This window comes from Corvus brachyrhynchos, unplaced genomic scaffold, assembly GCF_000691975.1.
Source record: "Corvus brachyrhynchos isolate BGI_N302 unplaced genomic scaffold, ASM69197v1 scaffold142, whole genome shotgun sequence".
NCBI lineage: Eukaryota > Metazoa > Chordata > Aves > Passeriformes > Corvidae > Corvus > Corvus brachyrhynchos.
This window is the reverse complement of record NW_008237226.1, coordinates 4,827,422-4,846,985: the sequence shown is the minus strand read 5'-3', so window position 1 is coordinate 4,846,985 and position 19,564 is coordinate 4,827,422. Positions and strand designations below refer to the sequence as shown.

General features: G+C 37.3%; 1 protein-coding gene across 2 annotated transcripts in view; it reads right to left on the bottom strand.

Annotated features, from left to right (window-relative positions):
• CASD1 (CAS1 domain containing 1) overlaps positions 1-19,539 on the bottom strand; it is a 28,577-nt gene extending 9,038 nt beyond the window's left edge. The window contains exons 1-12 of one of the 2 annotated variants that reach the window (XM_017729295.1): positions 19,141-19,539; positions 14,076-14,172; positions 13,480-13,600; positions 11,901-11,945; positions 9,600-9,662; positions 8,366-8,410; positions 5,541-5,664; positions 3,652-3,866; positions 2,284-2,709; positions 1,789-1,878; positions 1,102-1,221; positions 16-172 (exon numbers count right to left, since the gene is read on the bottom strand). In XM_017729295.1, coding sequence (XP_017584784.1) covers positions 16-172; positions 1,102-1,221; positions 1,789-1,878; positions 2,284-2,709; positions 3,652-3,866; positions 5,541-5,664; positions 8,366-8,410; positions 9,600-9,662; positions 11,901-11,945; positions 13,480-13,600; positions 14,076-14,172; positions 19,141-19,399 — 1,762 coding nt within the window. In that variant the 5' untranslated portion in view covers positions 19,400-19,539. Of the gene's footprint in view, positions 1-15; positions 173-1,101; positions 1,222-1,788; positions 1,879-2,283; positions 2,710-3,651; positions 3,867-5,540; positions 5,665-8,365; positions 8,411-9,599; positions 9,663-11,900; positions 11,946-13,479; positions 13,601-14,075; positions 14,173-15,760; positions 15,927-19,140 lie in introns of those variants that run through there. The other variant, XM_008629909.2, reaches the window with a different exon arrangement.
• Between the last annotated feature and the right edge of the window lie 25 nt (positions 19,540-19,564).

The window sequence follows — 19,564 nt, the reverse complement described above, 5'->3', positions numbered from 1 at the left end:
AAAAAAAAATCCTACCATTTGCTTTTTTCTGGACAATCTGAGGCCATACAGCTAAGGTGGCATAAATGATCATAAACCAGACAGTGACTAATGGCACAAAGTAGTAGAACTGGTAGGGTCGGTCCATCACTATGCACAGTACCACAACCAAGAAATTGAGACGAAATAAAACCTGGGGGGTGTCAGAGAACAAAAGACAGAGGATATATAAACTGGGAGGCAAAGCTGAGAAAGATGAGGGCATGTTCCTTTAACGCTATACAAAAACATCTGTGTATTTTATATCTCATATGCTGACTGTATTTCGATTGAAACACGGATAAAGTAGTACAGGGAACATCAGCAGGGCAATGGAAGACTGCAGGTTGATTATGTGGTTCTGGACCTGTCCTACCCTGGCCTGCTTGGGTAGAGATTGCAATGAAAACAAGGTTAACCAGATCTGACTATTTCTCAAGCTAGGGACCAAGTATTCCAGTTGCTGGATGCTGTTAATGTCCCTGTTTTTTCACTCCCGTAGCTACCAGGGCTAGCTCAGTTAAAGCCAGGGTAATGCCAGTACCAGGCTGTAAACATATGTTTAATAGGGACAATGACCTGAGTTACATGACAATGCAAGACTTCACAGCAATAGAAAATACACACTAGGAAAAAAAAAGTAAACTGCTACAGTATACGCTGCAAAACCTGGAAGGGAAGCCACTAAACCAGGTATGTTCTCCAGTATTGTTACGGTGTGAAAATTATTTTTCTTTATTAATAAATGTAGGCTTCAATACACTGTCTTTGAAAGCCCACCTGGCTCATTACTCATGTATTGCTATATATTGTAAATTGCTAATGCAATGGAAACTCCATTGCTATTAGAAAATACTTGTCTTGATATTTCAGAGTGTACATACTTGCATTTTTTACATTGTAAATATAATTTATATGGTTTAAGTTTGTATTAGATAAACACTACCAACTAACAGCCATTTTTATTGTTTAAACCTTGGTTAAGTGATCTGATATCACATTATTTAGAAAGTATGGATATATTATGGATATTTTGCTATCTGAACAAATTTATTTATAAAAATAGTAGGCAGATATTCTTACCTGACACACTCTGTATACACCAAAGTCCCCTTTTATCCAAAAATATGAGAAGTGCCCATAACCTGTTTGAAACAGATATGCAGCAACCAGAACTCGAATGTGCATGTACACAGGCAAAAACTGTTGAGAAAAATAAAGTACCTTTCATAAATGGCCATGTAAATGTTTGGGCTTTCCTTTCCCCCTCTATTGTAAGCTATTTCTGCATCACAGTAAATCACATTGAACTTAGAAAAGAAACACTGTGGTACACTGCCCTATTTCTTACTAAGCTCTTTTGGTGTCCCAACCTCTGATGTTAAAATCAATTTCTCCTCTTTATTGCTCTACACTTGCCATATTCTATTACTAGTTATGAGAGACTGAAGACTGGCGCCTTGAAAGCTCACCTTCAGCAGTTTCAAGTTGCTAGCAATTAAAAATAAGTTAATGTAATATTCCACACAGAGGAAACAAATGCATTTTTTCACTGATCAAGTAACATATATAATGTTTTTATCAATCAAATCTACACTCAGAGAGAAAAACTAACTCTGCTAATGCCGTGTTTAAAACTTCTGGAACAACAGCATTACTTATTCATTCTATTCAGTTCTAATGCCCATTTACACTATTTTTCTTTTGAAACAACATACCCAAATTGCATTCCCACTAAAAAAAAAAAAAAAAAAAATTCAAATCACTTACAGTGCTTGCTCCAGAGATATGATAAATCAAAATAACAAGTTGCATCCAGCCCTTCCATTCATCAGTCTGTTCTCTATTTAACACTTTAGTCTAATGCAAAACAAAACAAGAGTGTTGCTATTCCAAAAAGAACAACGAACATCCACAAAATGAGGAGAAAAGGTTCAAAACAATAAACCACTTTATGGGTAAATGATCTCAACTGTAAAAGTCTTGTCTAGTGGACACAGATTTAGCATGATTTACACTCTCTTACAGCTGAGCTCTGATCAATTCCAGTTTGAAACAGTGTGAATGACTAAAGTGGTCACATCCATATGGCTTCAAAAGGCCTTTGCATCTAATTCTATGCAAACATTATACTGCTTGAGAAGGCATTTTTTGCAGATGAGTTATACTGACTTTGAAAAATTAATTTTAAATACTTAGCAATTGGTTATTTCACATACAAATTGGGAAACAACATTTTAAGCAGGATGTCAAGGTGATCATTACCTCTTTGGTATTTTCAGTATAAAATACCCCCAAAACCAAGATATAGACGATTGGTATGAAGAAAGATGAATGCGTGTAAAATTTATTTTCCTTCATGAAAAGATTTGCTCTGTCACACAGATAAAAATAGGTCATGATTAGACCAAGTTTGCAAAAGCATTGTAAGAGCATCTCTAAAGTAGAAATGTTAGGTGTGCTGATGGCAGGTTTCTTCTCCTCTCCACTTTCCAAATCAGTGCATGATTTGTTCTTCCGATAATTATTCCGATGAATTAAGCTGATAATTAAATATCCAATAATGGACAAAGTAAAGAAACAGAAAGCTATCTTCTGTATCAGAGTGAGAGGAGGCTGAGGCTGGCAGCAAGAGCCATCAATGGGCTTCATTATTTTATTGCAGTAGACATTCATAAGTATCATTGCATTCTGTAAAAAAAATAAGCAGTTTTGGTATTAAATTTCTAATAAAAAAGTTAACATTTCCATCAAAGGAAATTTTCTTCTGCATCAAGCACTGACATAAAACATGCAATTCTCCCTTATCATTACAAAGATAAAATCTCCCACTATATACCCAGTTGCATTCAGTAGTCCAGTCAAAACACCTCTTCCAAACAAAAAATACTTGAGCTTCTAGAGGTAAGCAAAAATGCCTAATCTTAGAACAGGAGGATTCTCTCTACTGGATGCAGAAGGTCTATAAATGAAAAATAGCTCGCTAGCTATGGTCCTAAAAGGGTACAGTAAGGCAAGTCTCTAAAACATGACAGTGAGACTGAAACATGTGGTAAGGTGACATTTAGTTCATCCAGTACTTTCAAGCAATTGAAACCTGCAAAGGAATGGAACCAAAAGTGACATGATGGGAGAGCTCTTTCAAATAAAGGGCAGACTGAAAAGCTCAGAGGGGCTCACTGCATGCATATATATAGGTTAGTAAAAGAGAAGAAATAAAGTCAGAGGCACTCCATACAACCAGGAAGGTCTATACTGTTTGTTATCTTCTTCATACTCCCTACCAAACCAAATTTTCTGGACACAAAGGGGAAAATTTAAGGCTTCTTAGGACTGCTTTACAAGTCATTACCACATTAACTCACTCACACACAGGAAAACATGAAGTTTACACTCAGGTTCTAAAAGATCTTGTGGATTAACAGCTATTTTAAAATAGTTACGCACTATTGCGTTTGCTATTTTTTTTAAAATGCCTATAAAACTGACTGCACTCCCACCCACTGGGGAACAAAATTCCCTGACGAATGCAGTTCTCATTACACCCATATTGTTTGCAATTTCAGAACATTCATTTCAGATCTTCTTTTACTATTAATACTTTTAATGTTGACCAGTGATAAAAACACTTACTGTATCTCTGCTTGATTCAGGGAGATGCAGGCCATCTGCAGACTTCATGATAGTTTCTTGTGCTATCAATTTTGATACACTGAACACTTTAACTTTAGCTTTGGAATTTCGGGAGCTGCTGTTCAGAATCCGAACAGCTGCTTCATTATAAGCATCTATTTTCTCATTAGTGATCATTTTCCGATTTTCACTCAGCATATCTTCATAAACAGGATCTGAATTTGCAAGGACAAAGAATGAACACATTAGTCTTCTACTTGTCAAAGAGCTTCCTTAGCTCAAGTTGCACAGGCTACTTTCATTTAAGAGGTCACAATTGTTTAATTGTACAGAAAAAATGTACAGGAATAAACGACTGCTACAGTTACTAGAGTTGTTTACGATGAAATGTTCTTATCACCATTCCCTATTAATGCATATGGACTTGTAGGTTAGAAAGCTCTGGCCAGACATGAATGCTTGCTTAATTTTCTGAATCCAGGAAAAGCACATAATGCTGGAGTTCAGAGCTGCTTATGCTTTCTCTCAGCAACAGAACCTCCCAAGAGAAGACTCTAAAGGAAAAAGGGCAGAAGACAGGCACCAGAACAGACATACGAAAAAAAATAAATAACTTTCTCAAACCCTCTAGTTTCTGTGGGAAAAAACCAGCTTGTTTCTCCTAAGTCATAGGCCACAAACATATTCCACTTGCTCCTACTGATTCCAGTTTAACTGATGGCAGAATCTCAGTTTTACAGAAAAAAGGGTCGACTTAATTGCCTACAGGCTTCAGAAATCATGTAAAGCTTAAAATAAAGTGATCCGGGGTTCTAGATCAAAAGGTCAGCTGGAGGTCATTAGGTTCCTGTGAAAAGCTGTTGCTGTGACACATTCTGTGAGATGCAGGTTGATTTACTTTAGCTACCTCACGCCTATGTTTGGATAACCAATGTCTAGACAACTCTGTGTATAGACTGCTTCTCTTCCCATTTGGGCCATTAAGATGCTCAGAGATTACCTAAATGGACTAGATCCTTAGCAAGAGGATGGTGGGACATGTCTGACAGTCAATTGCTTCTGGTATAAATAAACATGGTTTTGAAAGGAATGGGAGAAGATTGATTTGTTTATTCAGATTTACCTCTAGAACCACCTTTGATAGGCATTTGGATGTGACTGTAAGGGTACAGCTGGGTATGTTGCTCAAAATCTGCCTATGTTTCTAACTAAGGTGATGATAATCTAAAATGCCGTGTTCTGTGACAGAGGAACCAGGAGAAAATTCTACCTATGAGCTCATTTTTCAGTTTCAGGGAAATATTTTAGTTTTATTGAAGAAAAGCAAAACAATGTAAGCTTGGTGCCGTAATAAAAATCTCACTGACTCATTGTGAGCCATGATTTCTCATCACAGGGTAGAGAAACAAGTTTCATTCTAGAGACTTAAATTCTCTATACTCTCAGGACTGTGTCTATTCATTCCAGACACACACAGAGGATGCACCTGTTCAACCTCTCCTATAATTAATATAATCTGAAAATTCAATTGAACAAAACCACAGGAATACTGCTGTTGCATGCACTTGTGCTCTTGACTCCCAGGAGGTATGTATGGAGCACAGCACAGGGAGAACAGACCTGGCATGTTGAGTCTGAGAGTAAGCTAACAAAGAATTAAGAGTTCATAGTGCAAGTTTTTCCTGCCAGAGCTTTGAAATCTCTATCACTAGTAACAGCTATTTAGGTATCAGCTTAGTTAAAACTGCAAGAAAGGACAAACTGAGGTTCAAACAACACCTTTTTCAGTCTGCAAGTAAGCAGTAGGGATTAAGTTTTCCATATCCTTCAACATAATGATTCAACAGACAGTGACGGCACAAATTGTTACCTACTGTTCACTACTTTACCTTGTAAGACCCAGTAAACATCGCTACTTATTGCTAATTTTTCCAAAAGAGGTGCAATTGAAGTGATATTGATTTTATATTGTGCAAGGGCTTCATTGCTGCCATTGTGAATCTTGATAGACCACTGGAGAAACAAAGAAATAGATTCAGAACCTGTATGTCTGAGGAGTCTTAATTGATTCCCTTGCTCCGTTAGTAGCTATTTTTCATTATTTCTATACAGCTAGATTTCTTCAGTGTCCTATTCAAAAGTGCTAAAAAAAATTCTTTTGGACTAAGCAGCTGTCCAGACAGATAATTACATTCAATCACATCATCTACAAACAGAGTATTTAACATTCAACTTATGTGTATATTTGGCTTTTCAGAAATTAAATGACACAAGATGTTTTAATTCAAAGTCTCTTGGCTTTATCCAATGATGAAGTAGCAAAGCCAGTCTTGTTACTGAAAAATCATGGCCAGTTCAGTCAATTCTACTCTAGAAAAACTGACCACAGCAAGAGATGCCTGCAAACAAAACTTGATGGTGGTATCAAGTTCCAATATTTCCATCTGTTTTGCAGATATCCACTGGGACAAAAAAAAGGAGGGGAAAAGAAAGCCATTTTAATTTCTGGTTTAATCTTCTATAGGAAATGACAGGGAGAATGCTACAGCCACACAAGAATTCCTCCTAACTTTTGAAAATTATTTCCCACACTGTATGAAAAATGCATGTAGCATTTTTTAAAGTGTTACTGTATCTATACTGATGTAGCCAAAACTAAAAAAAGCAAAACCAAAACAATTAGCCTAAATTTAGCGCACTCTAGTTATTTCTAAATATCTACATAAAAATTTAATTGTAAGACAAGTACACTGATTAATGCACTTCTTGAAAATATTATTCAATATAAATTAATACTTCATGAAACCAAATAACAGACAGCTGCTCTGAGAACTCACACTGGAAAAAAAGCAGCAGTTTCTCCCAGCAGCTAAATACTTACTTTTGAAACACCAACAGAATTTAACAGACAGTTAGTTAAAGCAGCGTTCCATACAAGAGGAAGTCAGGAATTAAGAATCAGAGCACTGTAGTGACATTCTCAGAGAAGCTCCTTTTCCCAAAATAAGCAAGCAACTGACTTTTGTATGAGCTGGAGTTCCTCCAGCTTTTAAGACTTCACTTCTATTTATAAACTGTTATGCAGTTGACATCTTAAGGCAGACATGTCCAGGCCAAAGACAAACTCAAGAGCTAGGTTAAAGACAGGTAAATTTCAAAATGCTGCTAAGTCCAAGAGCACACACCAGTTTTAATCTACTGGCAGGTTACCACACCAGTGTCAGCTATGGTGAGGTTGCTGATGTGTCTGATTTTTGAAGCTTCTAGTTTTTTGGAAGTCCCTTAAAATAGGGGATGTTTATCTTTGTCCAACTTTGGATATCATATTAAATGTTTTGTATAAATATACAAGTGTTAAAAAGAGCAGAGCCTCCCCTGCATACTGTTAGTTTGTATCTCCTGCTGTCCACAAAAGGCAACAAGCTATGGCTAATGTATACATATGAGTAAAGGGAATTACTTAGCTAAGTGTCCTGTAGTTTTGCAACCTGAGCTTCTGCATGCCAGAACATTATCCATATATAATGGTATTTTCTGTATGAAATACAATGACTCATCCTAGTAATAAATGCTACATTCTAAGACTGAGAAAAGATATTCTAGGCTTACTACGATTCCTAAAACTCAAATATTTGTGTGGATTCTATAGAGGAAGGGAACTTAGGGGTTCAACTAAAGGAAAAGGAGAATTTTTGATCCCTCAGGAAATGTATGGAGGTCTACATACACACATGGCCTCCCCTTAAAACTGAGGGAATTCCTCCTTAGATGGGCATGCCCAGAAATTTCCAGATTGGTAGAGTGCCTCAATGTCTCTGAACCAAACTGCTTTTGAAGGATTTTGTTTAAAATGCAACACATTTCTCCCCCTCCTTTACATTTCAGCTGGTATGAAAATATAATAGCTAATTCCTTTCAAATTCCAATTCCCAAATATATGGAAGTAAGGGACATTAAATGTGGAAATAATGAGATGAGCATTTGTTTGACTTGACTGTATTACTAGAACAGACTACTTAGGGGAGGCTGTTGAATTCCGCCCCTGGAAGTTTTGAAGAATTGGTTGACTCTTGTCAAGTGCAACACAGGTAGAAACTATCCTGCCTGGTGACAAACTGATGGGTTAGGACACCTCTTCTGGTCCTTGTCAGCCCTGTTTTCTGTGATGTTGCAGTGCACAGCCGTGGTGGAATCTTCCAGTGGAACAAGATTCCAGAACTCTGATCTGTTTGGTTGTTGAATTATCCATGTAAAATTATGATTTTTACCTCTCTCTCTCTCTCTCTCTATATATATATATAAAAGAAATAAGTGCAGTCAAAGAGACCATCCCAGATCAGGCCATGCTCAAAAGTAGAATTTTGTGAGTGCAAAAGGTGTATTAAAAATACACCTCAGTTAGTATACAAATACTTTATTTAACTTTTGAAATTAATAATCTGCTTTTAATTAAAAACTTTATTAGCTACGTTAAAGCGAATTAATGTTTATTAACCAGTATTGCTGACAAAAGCAAGTACTGTACATCACACAGCTATAATAAAGTACACCTGATATTTTAAAACTACTTTTTGTAACAGCACATTCACTGAAAACAGATATTTTATTATAAACTGGGTTTAACAATTTGATCATGTAACCAACTTGAGAATATTAAAGTTATCCTACAAGAACTTCCTTCTTTACTAAAATCCCCCATACATGTATAACTTACCGTGGCAGCTCCTACTACAATTATATGAGGTTTTGCCACAGAACCCTAAGACACAAAAATAAAAAGGAATTAGTTTGAAAATAATCGTAAATTATACTTATTATTAAGACTCATACTTAATTAACTGTGACTCACTTGTCCATCAGCTAATGGTTACAAAAGAGTAGACTGCGGATATATTACAGAGAACAGATACCTGAATTTTCACATAATAGAATCTACAAAAGCCTGAAGTATCAATAAGCATCTACAATCATGATCAGTTTAGCAGCATAAGTTCTCTTTAAAAGCTATTTAAACATCTATTCCTAAGGTCATCAAGTAAACTGTAAACACTATTGAACTTTTTATCTCAGTCTCAGCATTGTCAAACATCTGTTAGAGCTGCTGCACTGACCATTGCTACCCCAGGGGTCTGACAGTTCTAGGTAGGACAAGGACAAGGGCCAGCGTACTCAAACACAAGAGCATACAGAAACAAACAGTCCTGAACACCTCAGTACCAGTTTTACCCTGGCATAGCAAGGAAAACTAGCAGCTCTCAGTTTTTGTAGAAACCACAGAAAAAGAAAACCAAATGATAACTTCAGCTATCCTGATGGAAAGTGTTGTGCAAGAATGATCAATAGGATAGCAAAAAAATAGTCCCACAAGAATCACAGTGCGCTACTACTAAATAACTCCAGGCTATTGAAAGGTCAACTAAGGAAGAAACAAGAAAAAATTATTTGCCAATCTGTAAACATATTACTTGTTGTCAGAGTTACATACACAATAACATGACAACCTGCATCATAACTGAAACATGTAAAATAATTAGTATGCTAATTGAGGGAGATATTGAAAACAAATAAAATCAAGGAATTCTTGATTTTGCAAATTACCTTTGACCATCACTCTGAAACACTCAAATTATCATATATACAAGATCATCGAATCATAGTATATCTCAAGTTGGAATAACCCGTAAGGATCAAAATATTTGGCCACATTGAAGTGGAGTCATTGCAGCCACAGAGGAAGTAAAATGCCAAACCTGACTGAAATTCTTTTAGCTCTTAACAGGATAAATTAACTTGCTCCTAGAAAGTAGGGGTTTTGTAGTTTGCTTAGGGCTTTTTTGGTCTGAGTGATACCATCCTTGGAAGACCAGGAGATACCCAGAAACATATACACCAGTAAACATCCCCTTTTCACTACTCTGAAGTCAAATTTTAGATCTCTTAAAACAAACCTCAGTCCAAGATTTGATACGCTGCCTCATAGAGCCATTAACTTCTGGATACCACAGAAAATCCTGTAAAATAAAGGAAGAGTTTCTCTGCAAGCTTAAAAGACAATCAGTAGACTAAAACAACAAATGCAAAAAAACCAAACGAATTGCCATCAATTCAACTGTAAAGGAAAAACATTTGGCTCAGAGTGTGATCTCCTTATAGTTAGCATTAAAAGCCTGACATCTTACTCCCGCATGGAAAACAGAAAGCAAAGAAAAACAAGGGGAGAAAAAGCCAACAAACCCTCAAAACTTTTCCCACATGAGAAACAAATTTTTATTTGTAGTTCAGGAGTTGGAATTTCACCAAGAAGGTAATCTTTTAGTGTCTGCCAAATAGGATGTCCTTGGGTTTACAATGCAATCAGGGATAAATCCAAGGTCACATCTATAACTTACTAGAACTTGCTTTTTGCTCAATTTTCCACATTTTTACCAGCAGGTTTTCTTTGTTCCAAAGCTTAAAATAATTGATAGCATGAAATCATAATTTTCAAACAAAACCAAAACCTAGCAATTTACCTTACAACTTCATAAATTATCAGCTGTTTAAATCTAATAGTGTCATGGCTATTAAACACATTACCTACGAGCATTGTTTTAGATGCCAGGAGCAGTGCTCAACTTTCATCTAGGACAGTCTAGACTAGTGCTATTATGTCTCCCAGCTAAAGCCATGACTTCCTAGCACTTAGTTACTCCTTAGGACAGCACTATTGGATAGTCTAAAAATACATGTTGAAATGAAATGGCAGGGACTACACGTGCAGAAACTATTGTGAGGAAATTTTGTAAGGCAGAATGTTGAAACACCATTAGCAGAAACACTCCTCTGGATTGTTACATTTTGGTAGCTCACTTGAGTACTGTCAATTCATTATTTGGCTGTGGAACCTGTGAGCAACCATGCAGTCCTCTGCAGTGGCTAAAGGACAGAAGAGTCACTGGGATGACTAGAAAGGGCAAAATTAAACTCTCCACTTGTTCCCAGTAATTTTTTCTTTTGTTGGTCAAGTATTTTCCACATATAGATTACTGGGTCACAGCCAGTCTGAATGTGGAAATTCAGCTACCATGCCAATAATGTCGAAGAGCAACACTTCATCAAAAAAAGGAAGCAGCAGACTGGGAATATATTCTTAACTACCTAGACATCTCCCAGAAGCCCAGACCTGCCATCTCAAATCTCAGTGGTTAGGCACCTTCCAAGACTTAAGGAGTTTTGAAGATGTGATCCTGTCAGGTTAGGTCAATGCAAATCACACTGCATCAGCCTCTTTGTCCTGTCTTGTGTCCTGCGTCATCTTTTCCATCATTCAGATAACCACAGGATGAGCCACATCAGACCTGAACAAAAAGTAACTTTTTGAATCCTACAAAGTAACTTTTTGGCTGACTGACTCCTGAAACAACCCACTCCACAGCTTACCAGTGCTAGTTATAACTCAGCACAAACACAGGAACATACTGTGAAGGCCAACAGAGTTGGTTAGCACATGCTTAAACTGCCATGGGCTTACACCCTAAAATGTTATTCTGTACCCAAAATCTTAAACATGTATACAAATACTGAAAATTCACATTCAGACAACTCAGCAAACACACTGCTTCTTTGGTTTTGGTGAATAGAGAATGAGTTTTCTTCAGGGCATAAATAAATACATGACTAGCACAATCCCAGCACTGCTGATAGCTGTCATGGGAAGCAAAGAAAGCTATTCAGGACAGCATTTCCATTGCCAGGGCAGAGGAGAACAGAGCCCTTCAGAAAAACAGGCCTCAAGTACTTTGTTTGTTTTCTTTTTTTAAATATCCACACTACAACCAACATTGTGCTTATTTCTCCATGAAAAAACAGTGCAAGGAATACTTGTTGAGATAGCATAGAAAACTCAATGGTAATTACAATTACCAATCCAAGGAAGACCCAGATACATATTCTTACAGCATGAAAAGAGTAAACTTCCTGGCAAAAGCTATTCTTGGAAAGGCCAAATTATAAGACCTGACAAAAAGAAAAATTATACACAGTTCCAGAGCTTATGCCCAAAACTAAGCCACAATACAAGTACTCCATGCCAAATTCTCTCAAAATATAGTATGTTACGGTACACTCTGAAATATCCATAGAATATTTACAAAGAATGTTGATGGTCTTAACCTTCTTTTGACTTTACAGCTCTGACTGCAATTTCAATTACATTGTATGAAATAATAACATGATTATGGCTTGCAGTTTAACACTAGATAAAAACTTACCACTTTAATTGACGCAGATTTATCTTCAAATGGGATATTTCCATGCTGTCAAAAAAAACCCAAAACAATAAAAACTAAGCAAAACTTTTAGAATGAAAAGAAAATATTTACATACCTATGCTAACTTGCTCTCACCCAAAGGTTTATCTTCAGTGGAAAGGATTTTTCTTGTATAAACATGTCAGTGTACTCACACAAAATATTTATGTTGCTTTCTTGATAAAACAAGTTACTCAAAAAACCAGTTATTTTTCCTGGAAGAAATCTAGCCAACAAAGTCTGAAATGCTTTCTGGTCACTCTGCTGCAAAGGTATTGAATCTTTTCCTAAATTTAGCCTCCCAACACAAGAAATACTTATGACTTTTCCCTTTTTCCTCCTTCTTTTCTTACACTGCCTTCCTCCAGCCTTCCTTTTCATCTGCCCATCTCCTTCACACAAGCAACACAGTTTTAATTAAAGAATAAAAGAAAATAAACTCAGGCAGAAATAAAATCTAGAATGCATTATTAAATTTTCTGAGTGAAAACTGTAAGAAACCAGAAAGGAAGGAGTCAGATATGCATATACAATCCTCCTTTAAAATTACTAAATTCAGTATTAATTTCAATCCAGGTCCATAAGAACAAGTGTACTTCTTCAAACTGAGATCTTGATTTCAATAACACTTGACAAAAGATACTCTCAACTCAAAATCCATTATAACACTCTATCATCTCACCAGTATTTTTGGGCAGCAAGAGTGACCTAACCAATTGACTAGGAAAAACAGAGTTCTGGGATCAATCAAACATCTTGTTTTGACAAGAGAAAGTGACTGCATGCTGAATGCCGCACAATGCCAGCTTGCACTTCTAAGTGACAGGATTACTAAATAATTGACAAATCTGATGTACTGTTGAAAGTGAAAGGTGTCTTTTCCATCACATATATACATACATCTATGAAGATATTGCCCAAGAAGTATGATATAGCAAAAGAAATCAACATTACGTTCAACAAATGATACAGCTACATCTTTTCTTCCTCCTTCCACCTGGCTGTTTACATACTTCACCTTATAAAATTCAGACAGCTCTTCATCAGTGGTCAAGAAGAAGGTAAGACTTGAAGCTATTTTTAGTTTCAAGTTAGACCTGGAAATCTGTCATTGCCCCAAGGATTTTTACGAACAGATTAGATCAGCAATTTAACTGACATTTTAATTGACAAATTATAGGGCATGAATTACTACTATTTAAAAAAACACAAAGGAGCAATCATTTTCTCATCAAGAAACCAAATATGAAGCATAAATTGCCATGGGACAAGTCAGCTTCATTAATTTATTCCCAGGCTGCTGCAAGCTTTCTCCTGAGCTTCCTAGTTCTCTTCTCAGATTCATAATTATCTCATCTGTAACCAAACAATTATTTTGGTCTAATCTTGTTCTTCTTCAAAAGACCTTTCTGTGGTTCTCCTTCCTGATGGCTAGGCCAGCAAACAGCATAATTTGCTTTCCTGAAGTTTAGACAAGAGTTATGAGGTAAATTGGGAAGAAAGAAACAAAAAAATCAATCACCAAAATAAGCTATCTCACCTTAATTCCCTCTTCTTTGACTTGAGGATTTATGAGTTTTATAAATGAATAGAACAGCTGTCGAATTCTAGAATCTCCTATAAACACAACATGTTTGTCTATGAGGCAATTTTTTGCTTCACTGTAAAACAAAACAGTAACAGTAATGTTACAGAAAATATATATCTTAGAAAGAAGTATTCTGAAATTCTACAGAGCTATATAGATCATTCTAAACATTATATCCAGCTCTAAGGCATGGTAATTTTTTTAAAAACATGCTGAGTTAATAAACAGTTTATTGCAATTTGCATAGAATTGAAAATGAACTCTCTTGCTAATGTGATTAGGCAAACAACTAAGCAGGTTTTCCTATTATGTGTACTACAAATATAGTAGTCTCAAAATGGTAATATACAGCATAATTCAAAAAAAACCCCAAAACTTCTCTTACTAGGAGGTGAAAAAAAGTGATTGGTAATTTTATTTAGGATATTTTTACTTGCAATTTGACACGTATAAAATAAAGTGAACAAGAAATGACACTACAATTACTACAGCTGCAGTCAAAAAATGACTCTTCTTTCCAGGTGAACAGAAGACGTGAGTTTCCTTACCTATTTTTATACTTATGCATCATACAACTGTGAGGCTGCCATACTTTTTCTCCAAGAAATCTCCCACTGGACAGAAGATACTCACATGTATCACCACCTTTAAAATGTTATATTAAGATTAGAATTCAGACACATGAAATGTAAAACATAGCCCCATTGCTGCTATAAAAAACAATCTGACATCTGACAATATTTGAAAAACAGAAATTGAAATAATCAACAGCAGTAAACAAATTTAACTGATTGTAAATACATCTTGTACAAGTTTCTGCAAGTTGCCTTTTCACTTATTATACAACACTGTTCTGTAAATCCCAGCCCTAGTCACAAAATGTTAGTGATCCCACTTCTGCTGTCAGAAAGATGTTATGACTTAGAATGGCATTTCCTTTAAAATTTGCCAATCCACTAACCAGATTATGGTTATTATCTGCAATCTACTAACCAGAATATGCTAATATGAAATTAAAGAATACAACTGTTGAATAAAATAATCTTCTACACAGAATCACCATGCACAGCATCTTGTATAGAACACAAAACTCATCACAACATTTGGAAGAAAGTCTGTTACATCTCCCTGTTTAAGACATTTGGTCATGTGGTCACATGGGTTAATATGCAAAAAAAATCCCAAAAATATTTACATGTCAATTTGCTGATCATTCTGAACTGCATTTATCTTTTCCAGTCAGTAAGTTTTATGCTAATTAAGATTAATCACTTTACAGGTGCTGATGTTTCAGGTCATGTTAAGTTTCAAATATCTCAGTTGTGAAATCAGTGACTGTTATCTTCCCAACTCCATGTCAGATTCTGCTGCCTTATAACTAAAAACAACTGAACACCATTCACTGCAAGAGAAGTTGCTCTCCAACATTTTTGTCATACTTGGCATTTCCAAGCACTGACAAACAGTGAAATGGTTGTGAATGAAACGGTAGGGACTTGTTCTAGCTCGTACAGAAACAATGTACCACTGCCCGTACCTAACAGTTTCTTCATTACACTCAACTCATACTTTGGTTTTCAAGCAACACACTTCCCTGATCCTCAAACTTGCAAACTCTACATGTAGCAAACTCTACATGTAAACTATCCTTTCAAGTAAGTTGCATGAAAAACGAAACTGTCAGGAATAATAAAAAAACCGATCTAATCAAAAGCAACATGAATTTGATAACGAGGTGACTGAGAGTTATTCCTGATATAAAGTCCTCCACTTTGTAGATGATGACAACTAGGAGATGTATCAAAGTGATATAAGAGTGAACCATGTAAAAGAATACCTATGACTAATCAGACTCCCTCTGACATCCATTAACTTGCTGAGAAGGATGCATAAGGAAATAAGGACAGTTATTCATGGTCAGACCAATGGTCAGTCTAGCCTGGTATTCCACCTTCAACAGGGGCCATAAGCAGATGCTCAGAGATGAATAAGAAGAGGGCAAGTAAACATCACGTTCTTGCCTAATATTGTCCCAACTATGTTCATTCCAGGGACTTACTAAACTGGACATGCAGTCTTCAAGTTTTTAGCACCCACAGCATCCTTCTACAAGAGTTTTCTACATCCACAGCTGATGCTTGAAGAATCATCTGCCTTTATTTGAAATATGGTTTCTACTAGATTTACTTGGAACTCCCTGGTTCTTCCATGGGACAAGGCAGTTTGGACTTACATCTGTCATGATTTGTAGACCGCTGTAACTTCTTTCTCAATCAAGTTTTCAAGACTGGAGGATGTCCTTATCTTGAGGTCATGACCCAAGCTTGGTATCGCTGTATTACAGCTGGTGGTGGGGTCCGAAGCTGTGACCCAGGAAGAGGTGACCGGTCCGGGGAGATGGTCCCGAAAGGAATCGCCTTCCCGGGGTCCGGTGTCTTCCTCTCAGCTGCTGGCAGAGGAGCCCTTGCAGAAGCTGTCACCTCTTTAGTGATATCAGCTCGTGCTTCCGGCTGCACTTTTTCAGCTGTTTAGTGATTATCAGCTTGTGATTCCAGCTCAGCTCTGCAGGGCAGCCTCCAGGCCAAGCCAGACCAGAGAGAGAGACGAGAGGCCCGTGTGGCTGGTTCCGCACAAAGGTAGCTTTATTGTGGGTCCCCTCCGGCGAAGGGAAGCCAGGGACGAGCTCTCCCTCTACAGAGGCAAATTGGTCTTTTATAGGGATACAGGGGATCAGCAAGGGGACCAATGGGTTACAGAGGGTCTGGGATAGACCAATGGGTTACAGAACGATCTGCATAGGGTATCCCCAAATGATTGTGGGTCTACTTTTCCTCACCATGACTCAAGTCCTTTCCAGGGAGTCCTGCTGGGCGGTTGCGAAATCTCTTATCTCAGCAGACATCCCTCCAGGGCAGTGGCTGGGCATATCCCCCATCGATGTACTCCATGGCACTCCCACCACAATAATTGCCCATAAATAGATCAATCCATCATCCTACAGTATGTTCACTGAAGTAACATTCTAAACATCACACATGGTATATATTTTAAACATAGAGACAATAATTCATGTCAAGGGGTTATGCCTTCTTTCCCAACTCCAGGTACTGATTATCTCATTATTGCCCTGAGCAATAATTAGAAAGCTCCTGAGACTCATTAGGAGCATTACTGACGTTTGATATCTTCCTTTAAACATAACAGTAGAAAATAGGGGGAGAAGATGAGGGAGGGGAATAAAACAAAACTGTAACAGCAGCCAAGAAAGTAAACTGGAGGTTACAGACCAGACAGTGCCTCCAGAAATGCTCAACTCTGGCTTTAGCAGATGAAATAGCAGCCAAAGAACATGCTCATTTTAATATACCACAACCTCTTCTTAACCAACAACGAGATCTTAAAAGAAAAAAAAAAACAAAACAAAACCAAACAACAAAAAAGCCCAACCCCCAAAAAACCCCAAAACCTGAGAAAAAGAATTCCAAGCACCATTGTATACACAAAACACAGACCACTCTTTTAAAATTCTTTTTGTGTAAATTATCCTTCCAACACATTACCCCTTTTATGCTCACTTAGCTACACTACATTATAGGTATACAAAGTGCATAATTTCTCTGAAGTTTATTATGCTCATTATTCTAATTTATCATTCCTCAAAATTGTGGTTATTCCATTGAAATTGTGAAATCTCAAAATCTTCATTCAGCATCAGAGCAGACGAAGTTTCCCAAAGCTTTCTCTAAAAAGCATACTCTCTTTTTCAAAGAGCTGGAAATTCAATTGTTCTCTATTATTCAAAATTAAAAAATGTCATTTTTAACAGAGTCTACTACTGTTGATCTTAAGAATGCAAACTTTTATTTAAAAGCTTATTTCCAAAAAGGTTTAGGACTGTACCTTTGAAATAGAACAACTGAAAAACACTCAGCACTAACTTCACAGGATAGTATGTGAACATTCAATCCACTTAACTCTTCACAAGTTAAAGACAGTTTGTACCTTCTCTTAATTCACATTCTTTTGCAAAAAATTGTAGGTGACCCCTAACACAGTCTTCCTGAACATGAATCTGACCTTTCACAACCCCAGTTCAGCATCTTTTCATACAAGCAAATTTTATACAGGCAAGTTTGACTGGGAAGTACACTGGGCTGCTCCTATCTATTACATGTACTTGCATGGCTGAGGCCAAAATTAGATAAAACCTTTACATGTAATGACAATCAGACAAAAGGGAAAGGATAAAAGCACAACAAACACAGCAATCCCTTCAGTGACATGGCCTGGCTTTCACAGCCTGGCAACCTTGAACCTGTTTGCAGCACCACCTCATCCGCCCTCTGGAAACTAGAATAACCCTTTTTGGGATATTTCTGGTATAAAATATCTTGTGTGGAAAAGAAAGTCCTTTCTTGCTATCACTTTAAATGTATTGCCTGCTAATTTCATTTTTCAGTTGATATGTTTTCTGTTGCAGCACAGTAACAATCAATTTACCTTCCCCCAATAATTCCTAATATTTGAGATCATTAACAGGTTTCTGTCCAGGCTACAGAGTTTTATTCTATTTCATTATTTCCTGTAGAGAAGCTGTTTTATTCTTCTGCCATTTGTGCTGCTCTTTTGTACATGCTTTCCAAGTTCTATTATCCCACTACTAAGAGTGGGTGACCAACACCACTGAGAGTAAGTGAGGTGCCAGTCAGCTTTAGCTGTGCACTATCAGTGAAAACCTCTGTTTTTTTCATTAATTGTCAAAAGTATTGTGGCATTCGCTGAATTTCAACTGTTTGATATCACTGAAGGTTTGCAGAATGATCTCTTCGATAAAAGCACCTCTGCTTTTATCCATCCTAAAAGTTCATCTGCTGTAATTTTTCCACCCTCCTTTTCTAAACTTCTCTTTTGAACATTGTATGTTCACAGAAGCCCAAATTGGGAACTCTGTTTTCACTATGACTCCATGTCCTCCTACCTTTTAAACAGTTATGGGGAAACCTCTCCCTTACCCTCTAATTGCTTCAAGAAACTAAAAGCCTTAGGCGAAAAAACTTGAAATATTTGTAACAATTCATACAGACCATATCAATTTACATAAAGGCCAGCAGATTCTCACCATTTTGCAATCTGAGACTCACTCCCTTTCTTAGCTCTCCCAGAATATACTGAAATTATGCATATTTTATTTTCCTTGTAACCTGCTTGATATGGCAGTCCCTATTTTCTTAGTCTTCCAACACCTCTTTAAAAGTTTGGCACCCTCCTGTCTAGTTTTGTGACTCTCTTGTGCCTTAAGGAACACTGCACAACAGGCAAGTTCAATTACCTCATGCTTGAGCTACACTAGAATTCAGTAAAGGCTTCCATGTCTTCCAATTTAATACTAGTCGGTTTATCAGACTTAACTGACATGCCAGCTAGAGGGTGAAATCTAGGGAATTGTATACATAAAGATCCCTACTCCGTTTCCCATTTCCACAATGAATTGTCTCAGCCTTGTTTACCATGAATGCTGGCAGCAGGTGTTAGAACACGACACCAGTTGTCCTACAACAAAGCCTGAGTGACCTCCCTACAGATCAACTTTTTAATTTACCCACAAAAACATACCACGTTTTTTAGCGTGACACAGAAACAAGTAAATATTTCCTTCAGCAGCTCCATTTGCATTTACGGATCGTGCCAAGACTCTCTGCTTCACGGCCAAAACAGCCCTAGCGAGGAGGAACGAGCAGAGCTCCCAGCGCCCATAACCGAGGTGCGCCCGGGCGCAGCCGGTCACGGCCACAGCTGCGCTCGCTCGGTCCCCAGAGCTTGTCCACAGCCACCGACAACACGTGAAACCAAACAGCTCTTTACTTTGCTTCATCCACCAAAGCGGCTGGTTTCGTTGTGTTTGAGGCGATGGTTCAAAGAGTGAAACAACATATACCAAATCTCGTACCAATTAAGACTTTAACCACTAATTGCCAGGTAATTAGTCATTAATCATGCCGTACGGGAACGAGTGACAGGGAAGAAGTCACCCTTTACC